The 21380-nt window shown below is 27.7% G+C and overlaps 2 protein-coding genes across 9 annotated transcripts; both read right to left on the reverse strand.

Annotated features, from left to right (window-relative positions):
• On the reverse strand, positions 1-8597 carry LOC140665837 (major royal jelly protein 2-like). The gene is made up of 5 exons (XM_072892420.1): positions 6990-8597; positions 6176-6342; positions 4462-4677; positions 3150-3563; positions 1-216 (listed from the first exon to the last, which is right to left on the reverse strand). Exons 1-5 carry the CDS (start codon positions 7186-7188, stop codon positions 1-3), a joined length of 1212 nt encoding a protein of 403 aa, XP_072748521.1. The 5' UTR covers positions 7189-8597.
• A 1721-nt stretch (positions 8598-10318) lies between these two features.
• Y-e3 (yellow-e3) lies at positions 10319-20593 on the reverse strand. Of its 8 annotated transcripts, none has more exons than XM_072888496.1 (6): positions 20398-20593; positions 18031-18266; positions 16408-16589; positions 12869-13332; positions 11900-12134; positions 10319-11297 (listed from the first exon to the last, which is right to left on the reverse strand). In XM_072888496.1, exons 1-6 carry the CDS (start codon positions 20508-20510, stop codon positions 11097-11099), a joined length of 1431 nt encoding a protein of 476 aa, XP_072744597.1. In that variant the 5' UTR covers positions 20511-20593; the 3' UTR covers positions 10319-11096. The 8 variants fall into 8 exon arrangements, with proteins under 8 accessions (XP_072744597.1, XP_072744586.1, XP_072744607.1 ...); XM_072888485.1 differs by having other exon boundaries at positions 11900-12143; positions 20398-20590; XM_072888506.1 differs by having other exon boundaries at positions 11900-12143; positions 18031-18248; positions 20398-20587.
• Between the last annotated feature and the right edge of the window lie 787 nt (positions 20594-21380).

Genomic DNA, 21380 nt, shown 5'->3' on the forward strand with positions numbered 1-21380 from the left:
TCACGGTAACGCACATACAGTACCATGTGTTAATTGCCTGACAACCGCCTTCATAATTCGGAAATTAATCTCCGTGAAATTTAACGTACCGGCCATGACCTTTTGAAAACGATTAGTCACTATATAGAGCTCCTCGTTTGCGCCGGTGATGTGTTCTGGTATTATTTTAACGCCACTGGCAAACTGAAATCTGTCAGAATCGTAGTCGACAATACCCTGTAATCCAAAGTGAAATATCTCGATTCCATTACACATTCAAACATTTTTTAACCATAAATGTTACCACGAAGAAATACTAATATAAATATAATTTCAGACTTACTAAAAAAATTGGAATGTTGCATCAGTTGTGATATAAATAACACATGTATTAAATAAAACAACGTTTTGTAGAAAATTTAATATAAGTAATAAATTCGAAATAGATACAAGTTAAAAAAAAAAAATAAAAATTATAATATGATTGGTAATCATAACTATGAGTGCTGAAGAAATATAGTTTTTTATCTTATATAGACTTTTATCTTTTTATCTTATATAAGAAAAAATGCAATTGTATTTTAATTTAAAATCCGCGTATATATAGATCGTCTTCAGATATATAATATATAGGAGAAAGGAGTCAGACAGGGATATTCTTTGAGCCCAACATTATTCAATGTGTATATAATGGATTTGGAAGAGGAGTTAAAGAAGGAACAGACAGGAGGTAATTACAGTAATAAAGGCATAGAAAAAGAAAAGATATGGTCTCAATCTCATATGCGGATGATATAGTTTTAGTAGCAATAAGAGAACAAGAACTAAAGGGAATGATAAAAAGGTTTTAAAAAATGCTTAGAAAGGAAAGCAAAGGCTTTTGAGTCCAGAGAAATCTAAAGTAATGGTATTCGAGAGAAAGGGAGGGAATGCACAAGGAAAAGAGAATGGAAGTGGGGAGAAGAAAAGATAGAAGAGATGAAGGAAATAAGTTATTTGAGATATATTATGCAAAAAAATGGAGGAACCGAGAAACACATAAATGAAAGGATAAGAAGAGCAACAATGGCAATGAAGCAGACGTGGAGCATAGGAGAGAGATTGTTCGCAGACGATTACAGAAGAAGAATGAAAATGTTTAACGCGTTGGTAGGTAATGTGGGGCATTATACGGGGCTGAGATATGGGGATGGAGAGGCGATGAAAGGATAGATGAAATAAAAAGAAAATATGTGAAATGGATACTAGGATTGGAGAGAAGAACACCTAATTATATATTAATAGAAGAAACAAAAATGGAGAAGTTGAAGCATGGAAGCATTAAAAAGAGCAATAAAATATGAAGAAAACACAAGAAAAACGGAGAAGAGGAAAGTGGTAGGATGTAAAGAAATAGAAGAGAATTGGATGTGAGGAGAGTAAATGGGAAAAAAATAGAAGAGAAGTAATAGAAAAAGCAGGTATGAAGAGAGGAATTACAGAAAAAGAGGGAGGAAGAGAAAACAAGGGAGATAGTAAGGGAGTTAATGGCATGGAAAGATTAAACAAGAAAGAAGAAGACGAAAGAAAAAAGAAGATAGAGGAATCCAATTATAACAATACATACAAAGAGATAATAATAGTAAAAGCTCCGGGATATCTCCAAGGAAGAAAGAAAAAGAAGGATAGAATGAGAAAAGCAAGATATAGATGCGGGAACGAAACGAGAGGAGGACAATATTGGAGAGAGAAAGATGAAAGAGTGTGCAGAGTATGTGGAGAAAAGGAAGAAAATTATAAACATATAATAGGAAAATGCGAGGAAACGAAAGATGAAATAACATTGGAAGAATTCTTTAGTAGAGATGGAAAAGGTTTGGAGGCAATGAAAAGAATAGACAGAATTAGAGAAGAGAGAAAAAGGGAAGAAAAGTAGTAAAGAATGAAGAGAGATAGATCAGGAAAGCAGAACAAGAAAAGAAAAGAAAAAGGCAAAAAAATGAAGAAAAAGGGAGAAAGGATATAAGAAAGGAAGAAAGAAAAGAGGAATTGTATAAATATGAATACTAGCAAAATCTGTGAAAAATTCATTTTAATTTATCTTAGTTGATTTTAGTTGATTTTTGTTAATTTTAATTGATTATAATTTAGTTTATCATAGTTCATTTTTGCTCAGTTTACTATCAGTTATTATCAATTACCTTACTCTACTTAGAGTTTATCCATTTAATTTATTTAGTTTATTCGATTTTATTGTAGGTATTGTATTTAGGTTAGTTAATCGTGATTTAATATGTAAACCGGAAGTTCGTCCTAAGCCGAAAGGCAAGGATTAAAATAAAACAAAGATCAATAAATAATAAATTATATATATATATATATATATATATATATATATATATGTATATCTAAAGACGATCTATACATGTGCGGATTTTAAATAAAAAAAAAAAAAAATATATATATATATATATATGTATATATAATCATTAAGCAATTTAAACAAAAAAAGTTAACACTTTAAAATGCTCCTATCGTTTTTTCAATTCTATCATTATTTATTTTTAAAGCGTAATTGTTACTTAAAAATCAAGTAAAAAATTGCACTTTTATCTTTTTCTATTTAAATCAATGAAAGTTAATGAAAAAACGTTAAGATTTTCATGACCTCTACAACATTTATAAATAAAAAGCCAGTTACTCGTACAAAAGGCCGAAGTGTTAAGTTTTTTCTGTACGTTTCAAAAACTTAAATTAATGATTATTATACGATTTTTTCACTAGTTATAAGCATTCAGAGTCAATAACTCCATTTTACTTTAATGATGAATATCTCGGCGGAAAAAAATCATAAAATATTCGTTATAAAAAGAAATTAAAGCTGAAACTCTGCTCTTTAACACTCAATTAATGAAATCGTGCTAGGATTTTTTTTAATTCGGTATTTTTGGACAAACCTTTAAAAATTTTGTTCAATCGACGGACGTTGCTTTTTTACAATGTAATTTTCTAACAAATAGAAAGAATTAAAATTCATTGAAAGATTCTAAAACTATAGAAACTTTAAGCTTTGAAACACTTTTCTATTGATCTTACTCCGATTATTTTTAAGGAAGCTGCAACTACTTGAAAATTGGCTTTTTTTATATGGAAGAAAATTGCCCTTTAATTTTTTTAATGTAGATTAATACCAAGTTATCCTTGTTGAATGGCTTACAAGTGTTCCAACATGCCATAGACAATTCCGTAGGTAAACCAAAGAACAGGACGCCATCCGATGAAATAGCCATGGCTGCTGCTTGACTCGGGATAACGTCTCGTATCGTGTAGTAGCGTACTTTAAAGCCATATTGTGATTTCTTTAGATCAGTGGTCCTCACCCTATTGATATTCCGTGAAGACATAGGTCTAAAATAAAGAATGGGCGCATACGGATGCTTCGCCATTCCTAAAATACCGTCCTGCAGTTGGAAACTTTCGTTCTTAATGGTGTAATTCGTGAAGGTTGGATCCGCACGGAATTCTTCAGACTCGAGTCGCCAGATTTTCTCATTGTCGCTATTATAAATTACGAGTCCGTATCCTGTGATGTCTGCCATGTATACCTGTTTCAAATCAACATTTTGCAAAATTATGGAAACACCCAACGTGTAACATTTATATTGTCGTCACGTGATATTTCTTAAATAATTATTGCAAAATATACAAATATCGGTAATTGTTTAGCTTAAAGGACCATTTCCCGATTGTATTATTACAAAGTTATAACACGTTTAAAAAATTATTTCTAAACCATATTGTTTATAGTTGACACAATTCTTTATCGTACAATATTGTTACATTGTTAATCTTGTCTTTCTTTTCCATTTTATAATTTCTTTGATATCATACTTATTAGCTGGTTGTAGCGGAGGCTATTACTGCACATTTGAATAAAAGCTACTGTTTTGTAGTTTGCATAGTACAAAATTAGAAAAAAAGAGAAATAGCAGTTTTTTTCCTCTCGCTCTTCACATTTTCCAACAAAGGACTAGCCATTCAAGTATAGGATTGAGGTCACTAGTCAATATATATAATATTTTTTTTAAATTGTTATATATGACTTCGTAATAATAGTCTTAATTATATACTTATAGACTTAATAATAGGCTTAAAATATTTTGATAATTATTTAGTTTAACTGACCATCTCTCGATTTTAATAGTTTTGGTAGATGTTATCATGGTCATCGACCTGAATAATGTAGTGAAGGTTTTGACTGGCACTCGTTTATTGAAATGTTATTTAAAAAGATATAATAAACAGTACTACTTTCATACTGAAATACGTTAATAATTTTGATCTTGCTTTACATGAAATAATCGAATGAAATTACATATGAAAAGTTGAATATTCTACCATTTTGAAATAAAATTATGACTTATTTGTATGCTACTTATTTTAATTTTAAATTTATAGAGTTTTATAACAGCAAAGTAATTAGAATATTTCGCGCTCACTTACAGTTGTATGGGCACAATGAGGTCCATGTGTCTCGAGAACAATTGTAACCAATAGACCTATTTTTGTCTTGGAATTTTGTGAGAATTTATTTGCTATTTTTACTCTTTTAATTAATTTATTTGTAGCAAGGTCAAAGACAAGAAGCTGCGCTGGACATACTACTTCTTTTCCAATTTTACCATTGTCCAAAACCCATAATCTATTACAACGATCGATCTAGAACAAAAAAAATTTTTGTTACAATAACTCAATGATAATAATAACAATAAGGCCAAAAGAAATTAGTGACTATTACAAAATATGTATAGAAAGTACAATAAATACAAATTCATTGTACGTATATTGTAAGAAAAACTTAAAAAAATATCATAAAAATAAAAATTTTGACATCATAGTTAGAATCCTTTTAGACAATTGCTACCCGTTTAATTTGATTTTTGACGTCATTAATCAACGTATAAAATATCTGATCAATAAACCTGATTCCATTAACAATACGACACACAAGAATTTTTCCTCTTATTTTACCGTTCCCTACTTACCGAACTTATAACACAACAATTCAGAAGTATTATGAAAAATATGGATGTTAAATTATATATATCCTTTTGTAGCCTAAACAAACTGGATAGATTCATTAAAGTACAGAAGGGTAGCATTCCGAACAATTGTAAATCAAACGTGGTTTATAAAAGTTAGTTGTTCTGATTGTGATGCTTCATATGTCGGACAAACTTCAAGAATGCTAAAGACTAGAATATTTGAACACAAATTACAGATCAATAGAAACATTAATAATAATTATTCTATTGTTACTAATCATAGGCTTTCACATAATCATGAAGTTTGCTAGAATGATGTCGAAATGTTAGATGAAATTCTCTCCTACAATAAAAGATTGATTTCTGAAATGTTATTTATAAAGAGACAAAAGAATGGCTTAAATTTACAGACAGACACTGAAAATTTACCGGTTTTATATCACGACTTAATAAATAAGCTTCCGAAAATTTAAAGGTCATTAATCTGTATAGGTATAAACCGACTACCTCAACAATTTTTTGACAATAACCGTTCGACACAAGAACTGCGCTATTGCTCTTTACCAAATAACTTTTTATCGAAAAATCTGACATTGTAAGTAAATTATTAATTAATTATACAATTTAGTGACTTGGTTTATGATATAATACAAAAAAATTATAAATACATAAAAAATCATCTATATCATTCCAGAATTCAACCGGTATTCAATCAAGTCACTAATTTATTAAAACACATTTAGTAATTCTTCTTGACCTATTAACCATGGAGGATTATAAGTACGTATCAGCAACCGTTCACTTATAGTGCATATTTTTGAAAACTGAAATTACGTTCCGTCGAGGCCTGTTCATGTTTTTTAAAGAAATTGCTTGTACTTTTACATCTATGACCTTTTATCATGTTTTTATATTTGCGCTGAAGGCTCCAAACAAGAAGGCCCGAAACGTTCGTTAATCGTTAATGTTAAAAATTTTTACACATATTTCTGTATCAAATAGTCTTCATATTTATATCTATGTTTATTGAATTATATTGTTTATTTGTTTTACTTATTTGCTGTCTTATTTTGATTTGATTCCTTGCTCTCTACAGCATTTAACGTTTCAAATTAAAAAATATCCTTAAAAAATTTCCTTTTAATTAAAAAAATTCAAAAAAATAAATTTACCGCAACTCTAAATACGTTGGTGATACCGTTGCAATCACCTCTTTTGGTCCATGTCCAATCAGGATATGGTTGGAGGAGAGGACCACCTAGGCCTTTTTGTTTACTAACTACGTTTAAACTCGATGGGATTCCATTATTTCGTATAACAGTCACGAATACTCTTCCATCTGTTAAAAAAATAAAATATATATATATATATATATTCAATTATTGAAAATTACTAAATATATATGTAAATATTTTCGATCTAAATAAATTTTAATTTAAAAATTAAATAGAAAGCTTCTTCTTTGCTGTGCATAAAGTAGCTGTCCCAGTTATAAGTCATTTAAGATCATTGATTGTTGACTATAATTTTTTTTTTATATTTAAAGAAAGGAATATAATAAGTCGAATATATATTTTACATAATAATTCTCTGAAATTTTAGCTATTATATTTAATTAAAATAAAAAGTTTCTTATTTATATATGAAATAATTATTTAAATTTTAATAACCGTCTATTGATGACACAATTGTAAGTCGAAATGCTTTTTTTAATTTTTTTGCAATATTATAGTTAAATTAAAAATGTGTGATATTTTAATAATGGCGTAATAATGTATAATGAAATTATGTTTTCTTTTTAAATATGTTTAATAATTAATTGTTTAATGAAATAAATTAAATAGCAAAAGTGACTTACTATTGAGACATGACTTACAACTGGGACAGTTACCTTATAAGTTTCTTGTTTAATATATTCAACTCGTCGTCTAGGTGTTTTACAAATAATAACCGAAACATAAATAAGTAATTTATATCGACTGTCACCTTTCGAGTAGTCGGCGTCGATGATCACGCATTTCGTGTAGTTGTAATCACCCGAGGCAATCGCTGCCTCTTTGTGACTCGCGTTTTCCCACTTGTAGTCAAAGTATTTCCATTGATATACTGTCCGGAAGTGCTCTTGACACGTGGCAACATTTATATAAATGATGTCGATACATAGTAATAATAATAACAACCGCATGTTTCAGTTGTTATTCTAGTTCATATCCACCATTAAAAACACAGTTTTTAAAGAATTATAATGATAGGCAATCACGAAATTTAACTGAAGCTTACGTGATAAGTTGGTGTTGTGTCTTGTTACATTATTAGTATTAATAATGTATTTAGGACTTGCGTTTGATAAAAAAAATGTTCATAAACTGGTTATACTTTAAGCAATCGCCTATATTGGCGGATAATAATGAGTATTAATAAAACTGGATTGTTACGATCGCGACGGATTTATAAGAGCAGTGTATACCAGCAAACGACATGCTATCACACCTGTATGAATATTTTTGTTGACACGTGAAAACATTAAAACTTCCTTAGAATAAATCAAACAAGATGTAAAAGATATATAAATTCTTTCTTACAAGAATACTTACTTATAGAGTATATATGACAGAGTAAGGTAACACTTTATATTAATGACGTAGTATTTACGGTCTGCGTATGAATAAGTGGTGAATTGAAGTTTGAAAAAACTATGAATACACGTAGCATTAGAGTATCAAATATTTGATCTTGACTTTTAAGAAAGTTCATTTCCTCGCTGGCTTGCATTACGCCATCATCGTATTTAATGCAATTGTTGTGTAAGCATAATCAACTTTTTTTTCTCTACAAGAAAATATTAATTGCATTATGTACAAAACTACATTTTAATCGCTGCCATTTAATGCACATTTTATGTTTCCATATTAATGTTTTTATTCATTGCTACGCTTAAACAATAATAATGAGCTCTTTGAACAATACAGATAAATATCTATATATATATATGTAAATTCTTGCCTGCAACACAGGCGATCCAAAGTTTTTTAAGACTGATTTTATTACAATACTACTATTTATACACTACGCAAAAAATTAAAGCCACTTTCTTCCATATAGAAAAGGCCAATATTCAAGTAGTTGCAGCTTCCTTAAAAATAATCGAAATAAGATCAATAAAAAAGTGTTTCAAAGCTTGAAGTTTCTAGTTTTAGAATCTTTAAATACGTCTCAATTCTTTCTATTGGTTACAAAATTATATTGTAAGAAAGCAACGTCCGTCGATTATACAAATTTTTCAAAAGTTTGTCCAAGAATACCGAATTAAAAAAAAATCCTAGCACAATTTCGTTAATTGGGTGCTATGTTAAAGAGCAGAGTTTTAGCTTTAATTTTTTTTTTTTTTTTTTTTAACGAATGTTCTATGATTTTTTTCCGCCGAGATATTAATTGTTAAAGCAAAATCGAGCTATTGCCTTAGAACGCTTATAATTAGCCAAAAATGATTGTACAATAATCATTAATTTGAGTTTTTGAAATGTACAGAAAAAACTTAACACTTTGGCTTTTTGTACGAGTAACTGGAATGCTTTTTACTTGTAAACGTTGTAGAGTTGATAAAAATTGTAACGTTTTTTCATTAACTTTCATTGATTTAAACGAAAAAAGATAAAAGTGCAATTTTTACTTGATTTTTAAGTAACAATTACGCTTTCAAAATGAATAATGATTGAAAAAAAGATAGAAGCATTTTAAAATGATAACTTTTCTCTTTAAATTGCTTTTTTAATGATTATTGTACGATCATTTTTTATTATAGTTATAAGCGTTCAAAATCAATAGCTCGATTTTGTTTTAATAATGAATATCTCGGCGAAAAAAAATCATAGAACATTGGTTATAAAAATAAATACCTAAAACTCTGCTCTTTAACACTCAATTAATGAAATCGTGCTAAGATTTTTTTTAACACGATATTCTTGGACAAGTGTTTGAAAAATTTGTTCAATCGACGGACGTCGCTTTCTTACAAACTAATTTTGTAACGAATAGAAAGAATTGAAATTCATTGAAAGATTCTAAAACTATAGAAACTTCAAGCTTTGAAACACTTTTTTATTGATCTTATTCCGATTATTTTTGAAGAAGTTGCAACTTGAATGTTGGCCTTTTTTTATATGGAAAAAAGTGGCCATTTAATTTTTTTGCGTATAGTGTATATCAATATTTTAACTTACTTTTGGAATTCCTTAGCGACTTTTGTGTAGAATTTCAGCTTGATACGATCAGCTGATGCAAAGTACAAGCGTTTTTTTATCAATCTTATTTGGTGCTGTCGGTTTGACATGAACGCAAAGGAAACACAACGTGCTGCGATAAAATTTTATTTCAAGGCCAAATTTTCAGTTACGCAAACAGTCAAAATGGCATAAAAGGTGTACGTAGATGCTAAAATGAGTAATCATTTTCTTGAAAAAAATCTTACCGCAACACGTTATTTTTTCTTTGCATTTATTTCAAAATTGTAATAAACTGCACCAAAGGAAGTTTACAAAAAAACGCTTGCACTCTGCATCAGCTGATCACATCTAGCTAAAATTTCACACGGAAATCACTAAGAAGTCCCAGAAGCAAGTTTTACTATTAGTATGTAAATAACATTAATAGTATTATTATGTATATTTCTTTAACAATAAGCAAAGCGATAAAATAATGTTCCTGCTTGGCTTTCAAATTATAAAACTGTAAAGTGAATTATCACTTTATCGTGAAATTAATCCATTAAAATATGTTTGACAATAGAAAGAATTATGTAAAATTAGTTATATTATATTTTAAAAGATGCACAAAATAATAATTTTATTCTCAATTATATAGAAGAGGGAGAATTAACATTAGTCTCTCTCTCTCTCTCTCTCTCTTAATCTCTTTTTAAAGATCATTATTTTTTTCAGTTCTTCTTACTATTGAAATTTTTTACATTAAAGAATCTTTTTATCTTTGTTTTCTCACTTCATTTGTATGTACATACAGGTGTCATAATATTTGCTGAAGTTTTTACAACTAATTTTTTTTGACGCGCAGACTTTCTTATCTTTTCATTACGATATTAGTCATGATTGTAATTTTAATTTCAATAGATCTTTTTTAATATGTTTTTTTGAACAAAATTTTTCTTTTTTTTATATTTTATAATTTAAAAATAAAAATGTCAAAAATATAACAAGATATTAATCTAGATAAAATATTATTTTATGAGTACATTATTTTATTTAAAATAAGTATCTGTTTAGAATATTACTAGTATTAATGTTTTAGGGAGAAGAAAATAATAATTTAAACTAAATTTTTATTTATAATATAATTTATAATATAACATATAATTATAATAATATGAAACTTCCAGCTTCAATGTACAGTTACGTACATCTTTATACAATTAGCTTTATTTTATTATTCTTATTATGTAATAAGTATGATTAATAAATATATAATAATATTTCTACGATAGTAACACGTTTATTGCACTGAGATGACAATGAGATATGTTAAGTATGATATGCAACATGAGAAGTTAAAAACACACTTGTCACTTGACAGTCCGATACTTATTATCTACTATTTTCAACAAAAATAAGAAAATTAGAAAATATGAATATTTAGGAACGGTAAACCCTGATGGTTATTTTCAGTGAATACGTATCAGAGAAAACAACTGTAAGCAGAGAAGCTTAATTGGCACCACGAGTAGTAAAAGCTTGATAGCTTTTTAAGCTGATAAGCTCCATAAAAAATATATAGAACTTTTATAAAAGAGGGCTGGTATTTGGTCGGGATGTCATCATATTGGGTACATATAGTATCATGCGTTCTTCAATTGTAATCAATAATGACAGTGTATTCGACTCGAGGGCGAAATTGAGGGTAAATCGATTTCGCGATCCAATGAGAGAAGAATGGTCTAACGAATAATCTTGGAGATTGATACAATGGCAATGGTGGTTGGTGGTAATGGTGGTGATAATTAGCCAAGAAATTGGGATACTTATGCCATCGGACAAATGGTACCACTATATGAGAATCGTCGAACTGCCCGTGGTGCCACGATCTTCATTTAGTGAAGGGCGATGTCTCGTAAGCGCGATTACGGTCAAAACCACCGTTACATTTGGTACCGCGGACCAGCTCGTCCACGTAACCAGCTTGTATCCGAAAGTTGGTCTCATTCGCACTCATGGTCGCGGTCATGTACTTCTGGAACGACGACGTGAGCACCCATAACTCTTGGCGGCCGTTCTTCGCGGTGAAGATCTGCAACGAGATTGATTATTGACACTGATTAACTTTGGCTCGTTAACAAATTAATTGTTTTAGAATTGTAATAATTAAGAATATAATTTACACCAAGTGCGAAAGTAATAATATAATTTGCATTTAGCAGATTATTTTTTTATCGTAAAACATTTTTCTGACAGTATATTACACTAGCGTTCTGAAAGCAGCTTTTTAAAATTGTATTCGACCTTAGCATTATTATTTATTATTATTATATTTATTGTTATATTAATTGTATATATAATTTTCTATTTAATATAGATATAAAAAAACGTTAAATAATATTGGGGATTAATGTTGGTGTTGGTGTTGATGTTTGATGGTTTATAAATATTTAAAATAAAAATAATAAATAAATAATTAAATTATAAAATAAATTATGTATATTAAAAAAAAAAGTATTATTGAAAATTTTATTAAAATAAGTTTGAAATTAAGAAAAAGAATATAAAAATATAAATTTATAAAAATTTACATTAAATAATTTATAATTATATATATATATATATATATATATATATATATATATATATATAAATGTAAATTTATGTAGTTAAAGAATCTTGTGATTATTATACCTTTAGTCCAGACGGAAATTGCAAAGTATCGGGATCGACGATAACAATTTCGTTATTGGTACCACCATATTCAGGATGAGTTATACTATTCCAACATCCAATAGCTAAATCTGATAGAAGACCAAAGAAAAGAATTCCATTCTCATCCATGGCTTGAGCGGCCGATTGCGATGATCTTTCCATAGCGAATGGACGGAATGACCTTGATGCCGCATCAGAGTGATCTTGAAAGAGACTATAATTCCTAAATAATAACAAACGTTTAATCGTAGCGAGTACCATTTATCAGACTACTTTGAAAGGCGAATATATTGCAAAACGTTTAAATCATATAATAAAAATATATTAATTATTAATTATTCTTTAATATTAATTTATTTTTATTACTTTATTATTATTTAATTCTTTGGCTACAAACATATATGTACATCTGTGGATACATATTTAATTTGAGAACTTTATAGTAGAAGCAAGCGAAAACGTATAAATAATTAATTAATAATTGCTTATTATAAAATCATTATTTTATATTAGCTAATTTATAATCATTATTTTAAATTCATTTTTTAATTTAAAAATACTATCTGTTGTAATAATAATGCATCTTTATCTTATTTGTTAGGAAAGTTATTTTACAGTCCCAGTGATACAAGATCAAATTCCATATACAGTAAAGATGTTCAATAACTCATTATCATGAGTTCAAAAATTTTAAAAAACTGTAAATCTATTAACAATTTATAAAGACAAGCTAAAAATAAATCTGAAAAATTAATTTATATATAAAATTTTATTTAAAAAAATATAGAAGATTTTATATGAACCTATGGCATTTTTATTTTTTTAAATAAATACACGTGTAAATAAATTTTGAACCGCATATTGTACACCAAATACATTATCGTCGCATATTTTAAAGAGAAATCGTGCAGCGTGTTAATCTTTTTACGATTAAATAAGCATGATTACCTGATAATGGAAGTGGGTACCCAACTTTCGACTCTGCTGGCCAAGGAGTGGAAATACAAGATTCTGTCGCCGTCTTGTTTTATGGGACTCAGCGCGAGTCCTAAAATACCGTCCATCAAATCAAACGTGTCCCCCTTGATATGGAACGTTCCATAAGGCGGATAAGGGTAAAACAAATTGTTGGTGATCCTCCATGAATGAGAATTGCGATGATCATAAACGAGCAATCCGTATCCTGTCACATCGGCGATGTAGACAAAAGTGTCGCTACATTTCTCGTTGTTACGAATGTCGACCGCGAGCGTGACGAATATGGAATCGTCCTTGAACTGTTCCTTGGGGAACTTGTACTGACTCAGAACCTTGTTCGTTTTCAACGAGAATGACAGCAATTGAGGACGACAGATCTGTCGGTCCTCGAGCTTGCCGGTGTCGAGAACCCATAATCTGTCGCATGAGTCCACCTACGATCACATTTCATAGTAATTATATACTTTAGGGGAGGCAACTTCAATGACCTTGACCTTGACATATATTGTCAAGGTCATCACCCTGAGTAACCTTCAAAAGGTTTTAGCCGTCGCTCGTTATTTGTTAAAAAGTTATAAACAAAAAGTTTTATAAATAGGACATAATTTTTTCACATCATGTATATTTAATGAAGCCTACTTTTAATGGATCTATTTATTTAAATGTGATACATTGTACGAGTGGGCGGGAGAAGGGGAAAAAAACTAACCCAACCTGTGTTACAAAGCAAAATCTATATCATGTCTTACAAGATAGACACAGGTTGGATTGGGCTAGTTTTTGTTTGAGGTGGGGTATTATATATCTATGTGGATGTATAATAAATAGAATAATAAATAACTGCGCAGCGTCTATATTTATCTAATAGATAGCGTTAATATTTATCTAATAAAATTCGATGATTGTTAATTTATGTTATGTTTGTTAATGTAATGTCTATATATAAAATAATATGATATTATAAAAATCAAAATTGAACAAAGATGAATTATATGTTTAAATTATCATAATTAAAGATTATAATTAAAAATTATAATTATAGAAATATGATTATAATTTAATAAAGATATATTGCTTTCTAAATGTTTCTAGTGCGAGTTCCTTCTCAACTCTTTCGATACGCAACTTTCGATATGTAGTTATGCTTTCGCTTCGAGGAACGAACGAGGAAATAAGATTTCTTTGATGTTTGTTTCCCTATTTATATACTTGTTTATACACTTCGCACATTCTCATTAAGATGGAAATCGTAAGTAACGCGATTATAAATCAAACAATAATGATAGTTGGCAGAATTGAATTCGTTTACACTGGTGTAACTAATAACGCGCTCTTTCTCGTGTATACTTTCTAAACAAACAGTATATTATACGGTTGTATCGATACACATATAAAACATTCTATATCTAATGTGCACACAGCAGAATTATTATTTTGATTAGTTAAAAAAATAATATTTAAATAAAAATAATGTAAATAAATTCATTATTTTTCACAAGTTTATAATTATTAACATGTTCAAACTTTAGAAATTATTTTCTTCTCGAAAACAAATTAATTGAAAAAAATTATTTGTAATTATTAGTTTTTTTTTATTTATTAAATAAAACATTTTAGCATCTCGTTTGTTAATTATATTATACATTTTAAATGTATAAATAATAAAACTCGACATTAAAACCAGATAATATTTATTGAAATTAAGCTCACATTTCTTTTTAGTCTCAATCGGCACGAAATATCAGCAAAAAATATTCTGGTTCACACGAGTCATAAATAAGGTACTAAAGGTAACAAAGACACTTGATAATAATTGTATACTATAAAAAAAATAAAATATCAAAAAGCATATCTTCTACCTTATTGTAATAAATGCCTACACAAATTAAATTAATTGTGACATTTATGAGAAATTCTTCGTTGAAGTACAAGTTCGCGGATCGTTTTCCGCATTTTTGGAATAGTAATGAAGGTATTATTTTCATATATTATACAATATAATGTTGTCACATCAAACGTGTTTATCTTTAAATACGCGATTTCCAATAGTAAAAACAGAATATTTCTTTAAAAGATTCAAAAAATTAATAACTCTACACGGTAAAAAAATTTGTGTTAAATTTAACACACATTCCTCGTGTCTTAATTTATCCACTCTAATTTTAATGTTAATTTAACAGAAGGCAAATATGTAGACAAATAATACAAATAATATGTAAAAAATTAACACAAAAATGTGAATTAGTGCACGATTTACTTGTTAATTGTGTTGTTTTAACTCTTAGAAACGGTAATCATTAACTCAATGCAGAAAAGTTAAAATAACATAACGACGACAATATGTGCTATATTAACATAAAAGTTTGTCAAAACTTTAACACAAAAATTTCTGCACAAGAAAATTTCAACAAAAATACAAAATGTTTTTTATCGTGTATGAATATGAAATATGTACAGTTTTATATAAAATATATGTGATTCACAATTTATTAATACTATTTTTAATTACTATATTTATTTTAAGGAAATAAAGCAAAACAAGAATTTATTTAATCAAAACGTTATGTAATGTCACATTACGCAAAAAAATTAAAGAACCACTTTCTTCCATGTAAAAAAGGCGAATTTTCAAATAGTTGTATAATAACCGTTAAAAAAGCAATTTAAGAGAAAAATTAGCACTTTAAAATGATCCTATCGTTTTTTTCAATCATTATTCATTTTTAAAGCCTAATTGTTACTTAAAAATCAAGTAAAAATTGCACTTTCATCTTTTCTTATTTAAATTAATAAAAATTAACGAAAAAACGCTACAATTTTTATCAACTCTACAACGTTTACAAGTAAAAAGCATTCCAGTTACTCGTACAAAAAGCCAAAGTGTTAAGTTTTTTTTTTGTACATTTCAAAAACTTAAATTAATGATTATTGTACGATCATTTTTCACTAGTTATAAGCGTTCAAAGTCAATAGCTCGATTTTGTTTTAATAATGAATATCTTAGCGAAAAAAATCATAGAGCATTCGTTATAAAAAGAAATTAACGCTAAACTCTGCTCTTTAACACTCAATTAATGAAATCGTGCTAAGATTTTTTTTAACTCGATATTCTTGGACAAGTCTTTGAAAAATTTGTTCAATCGACGGACGTCGCTTTCTTACAAACTAATTTTGTAACGAATAGAAAGAATTGAAATTCATTGAAAGATTCTAAAACTAGAAACTTCAAGCTTTGAAACACTTTTTTATTGATCTTACTCCGATTATTTTTAAGGAAGTTGCAACTACTTGAAAATTGGCCTTTTTTATATGGAAGAAAGTGGCCCTTTAATTTTTTTTTGCGTAGTGTATATAATGTTTAATTTCGATATTGTTAGGAAATATTACGTGGTCAATTAAAATGTTTATCCTATTATTAAATGCAATATATGAGCAAAATGTTAACTATATGCGCCCAGAATATTGATTCAAATTTACAAGAATGTAAATATAAAGTTTTCTATTGTTACCTGCACTCTGTATACACTGGTGATCGCGTCGCAGTTTCCTAATCTGTTCCATTCCCAATTTGGATAAGGTGCAATTATTGGATTTCCCTCAGCAGAAATATTATCCGTGACATAACCGAGGGTAACGGGAACTCCATTTTGAAATCTTGGTATTGAGATAAATACAACGGATCCGAGTTTAGCTATGCATTCATGAAAATGATTATCAAGCAAGATAAGTAAAAATGTGTCACGCTTTAACTTGATATAGCAATTTTTATAAGATATCTTAAATTAAATTCAATAACCTCTTATATTTTTAACTTTGTTACAGAATTACAAAAATTTATATAATTCTTATACAAATTTATAATATTAATTTTGAGCGCGTTTGTTTAAGAAATACTCTTTTCTTATTGTTATAAGTATCCAATGTTCTCATCTTTTTTTATCTTTTATCCTTTGTTTTATACATAGTTTTATAATAATTTTGAAAAAATACATTCGTACAATAAAGCTAACTGGAATCTATATAGGTCTTCGCGCTCGAAATAGTCTTATCAATTATCTGCCAAAATAGATTACAATAGTAATAAATAATAATATCCAGGCTACTCCTGGTTTAAATAGTCAAACTTGAAATATCCATTTAAAACCTCAAAACAAAAAAAAATTCCTTAGATATATCCTCGCAAATGCTTCGTTCAAGAGATATTGACTTCTTAAATTACAGAATCGTAGAAATGAATAATGTTGAAAAAATTGAGATGTATCCTTTTTATTATTTTAAACAAACATAAGTTTATTAATGACCTTCGATCTTAAAACAAAGAAAAAAGAGACATTTCGATATTATTCATTCCTATATACTATTCTGTAACTCAAGAAGTATAGTTGTATAAAAAAGAATTATTAGTTATAACGATAGTCAATGTGAAACTACGTAGAAATTATGCAATAACTGTGCGTTGCTCAAGAATCTTTATTACTTAAATCGCATAAATAATGAAGAAGAATATCACGAAATAAACCGTTAGATTATAACTGATCAATAGTGCGATCAATAGCGTGAACCTTTCGATTATAAATTTATACAAGTCGATACTCGTCCAATCAATAATTATTTTTACCAAATAAGAAAAATAATAATCATTAAGTGAATAAAAGCGTTAATTTTTTTAACTACATTTTTAGTTTTCAACTTTATAAAGTAATAAGTAGCGCAAAATATGAAAAAAGAGAGAGAAATAAAGAACAAGAAAAAAAATTATTAAGTAAATGAAAACATTAATTTTTTTAACTACATTTTTAGTTTTCAACTTTATAGAAATAATAAGTAGCGCAAAATATGAAAAGAAACAGAAAATATATTAACAATAAAAATATATATATATATATATTAAAATATTTCTTATGTAACAAATAATTGATTAAAAATTAAATTTAAATTACATTTTAATATTTATTTCATATTTTTTATCATTAATATATTTCTCCCCTCTCTTTTCATATTTTGCGTTATTTATTAAAAACTGTAAATACAGTTAAAAAAATTTATAACAGATTTGTTTGATACTATACATGATTTGTTATTTCAAACACTTTTACAGGGTGAAAGAATAAAAATGTAAAATTATTTGAAACCTCTATGATAAAAATCCACGTCGATCGGTATCGGTGCTCCGGGAATGAAGCGGCCGTCATGTATGGCAAGTTCTCTCGCGTATTCGTTTGGGAAGGCAAATTCTAAAGCTTTCCATGAATATATGTTTTTTAATTTTTCAATACTTAAGGATCCCCCAAGAAGTAAAAACGATATAATAGTTCGTAATAACCAAGCTGCTTCGGGCTTCATCATGAATCTGTTAACAAATTTTCCACTATTTGTCTTTTAATATGAAGAAATGAAAAAAAATCACAGTTTATTTTTAATATACATTTTTAAGAGAGTAAAAGAAAAAGCAAGAGAGTTTTTAAATATGTTTATTAACTAAGAATTTTTTAACGATTACTTATTAATAAAAACTATTGAAAAACGTTTCTTTTGACTATTACTAATATACATATATTTTTTTTATGTTAAATGCAAAATTCTTTTAGTAGTGTGCAATGCTTTGCACGATTAGAAATCTGTTCCAATTTGTAATTAATTAAAGTATATATTGTGTTGTGTATACACATTAGTTAATTTTAAATTAATTAATAAAATGTTCACAGCAAAGTTTGTTATATAAATAAAAAATGTTTATGATCTGGAAACAAAACATTTCTAAATCCACGTTTACATGAATTTTTATCATCTTTACGTGAGTAGAATGTGCTCTTAAAGTTTGGCCACTTATTTCTAAAACATCTTGTATATGAAAATTAAAACGATACATTTTTGTAATTTTAAAACAAAAAATGTAATTGAAAATTCGAGAATATATTTACATATGCTACACATATTAGAGCAGCCAGTGCCAAATTAGTTAAAGAATTGCACTTTCTAACTTTAAACTTTCACCATTGAAATTGCATAATAAAACTTAATGAAGAAAATAAAGTTAATATGTCATTGACATATGTAAAAGAAAAGATGTAATTAGCTTTTATGCTTTATTACATCTCATTTTTTATACAAGTATTTGTAAAACAAAAATTTACAATTTTCTTTCAAACAATTTTTTATCTGATATCACACATACTGTTTTCAGATACATTAAATAAATATCAAATTAAAATATAACAGAATTTAAAAAAATTAAAAATAAAGATTTAATATAATTGATTGTTAGATTTTATGTGATAAAAATTTAAAAACACATATTATAAATATATTTTACATTTTAAAATATAAAATAATCTTATATCTTTATGTAATAGCATGCCAGTCATAAACATGTCATTGTTGCTAGCAGATATAAGGTTATCAACGAAACACTTTTTTGTAAATTCTTATCTCATTGTCCTAAAATAAAAATTATCAAGAAATTTTTTTAAGTATAAGCAATTTAGTTCGTCATTAATTATTTTTAAAAAAATTTTATAATATTATAATACAACAAAATTTTTATTTTAATACATTTTTATACTTAATATTTAAATATATTTTTATTATTTATTATTTTAAATTTTAATTTTAATTTTAATATGTATTATTTTAACATATTTTTAAAGAATGTCCCCTTTAATTCTTTCAAAAAATTACTTTTAATATACAGATATTAATCTTTTATTAATCTTCTTTCATCTTTAAAGTATATAAAAAATATATAAAAATAATATATATATAATAATGTGTCTTTTTGTCAATAGATATAAATACTTGTTAACAGTTTTTTAAAAATACGATGCTTTTTTAATATCAAATCCTCACTTTGCAAATGCTTATTTGCGATTCTTTCAATAAACACTTATGTTACATAGTTTTATTTTTAGTGATAAATTTTTTTACGATTTCTGTGCGCTTTTTCACGTCACCGTAGCACTCATTGTCAGTGATAATACGAACGGTGACGCAGTTTTACACGCGTTTCCATCTTCTCGAGAATTCTGAAAAGAACTGGTTTGCAATGACATCCTTTTTACTCGTTTTTTCATAAATATGAATATAGTTAAAAAGTTCGTTTTTTTTCCTTTTTTTATCGACACTTTCACTGCCACGGAAAGAAAAATTCGAAAGAAGACACAAAACCAAAAAATTTTTCTTTTTCTTCAAACACCGAAATCTCAATCTTGCTACAATTAGGTCAGGCTATCCGACAACTGCCTTTGCGTTTACCCTCTACTGATCATTCGTTACGCCTTTCTCGTAGTTTTCTCTTTTCTCAAAATATATTCTCCTTATGTTTCAACAGATGTATAATGCACACCAAACATGGTCTTTCTAACATCACTTTGCTCTCTTTTTATCTCTCTCTCTCTCTCTCTCTCTCTCTCTCTCTCTCTCTCTCTCTCTCTTGATAAAAATAATAATTCAATATAAATAATACTCTGAGCATAAAAGTGATAACTTAATATAAATAATACTTTGAGAATACAAGAGATTCTTTTTTGACTTCACGTTCCGAACTACAAGACGCCCGAGAAACGACTGCGAGATTTCTCGAGTCGTCGCGTAACTTTTCAACGTATCCAAACATCTCCGCTCCACCGGAATAGAAACACGTCGAAGAGAGATGGATACCTTCTATTTACTGAGGTTTTATTCGAAATAAAAACAGACGTTTCGAATCGTGGTACATACATAAGTGAAGAATCCAAGTGTCTTTTTATAAATTACGCATGGGAAGTATTAATGCGCATTACGCGAGTGATTATTTATCATTGTGTTTGAATAATAAGATTATCTGTTCAATTGCAAGAAAAAAAGAGAATTATCAACTATAGTGATTTGCGATTTACACAAGACTTACTTGCTGATTGATCGATGTACATATGAGTGTATTCACACGTTAATTCGATTTCATCTCATTGTCAGTTTTAAATTTACTTGTCAACGGGTCGCATAAAAAAAACGTTGCAGGACACACGTGTATCTCAAGAATAAGATTTAGCGAATTCTTGTTATTCCAAACATTGTAACCGTTTTATGAAAATAAAAAAAACTTTCATGATAAACCAAAAGACAGAGAGAGAGAGAGAGAGAGAGAGAGAGAGAGAGAGAGAGAGAGAGAGAGAGAGAGAGAGAGAGAGAGAGAGAGAGAGAGAAAGCAAAGGAAAAACAGTAATAAAATTCTTTTCTTTTAATTTGTAATATTTAATAAATATATACACGCGTATATGAAATAAAATTTGTAAAAAATGTAAAAATACTCGTTCAATTTTTATCAATAATATAAAAAATTTTACTTGCGATAAATATAATGATATAACCGAAGTTAGTGTGTTATATAATAAATATTTCAAAAAATTACATTTTTTTATAATAAAAATTATTTCGCTTTATCTACTATCATCGGCCACTACCGACATTTTAACAAGTTTAAATTGAAAAGATGATGATGCAACGA

The sequence above is a fragment of the Anoplolepis gracilipes genome, chromosome 1 (assembly GCF_047496725.1).
Source record: "Anoplolepis gracilipes chromosome 1, ASM4749672v1, whole genome shotgun sequence".
NCBI classification, from domain to species: domain Eukaryota; kingdom Metazoa; phylum Arthropoda; class Insecta; order Hymenoptera; family Formicidae; genus Anoplolepis; species Anoplolepis gracilipes.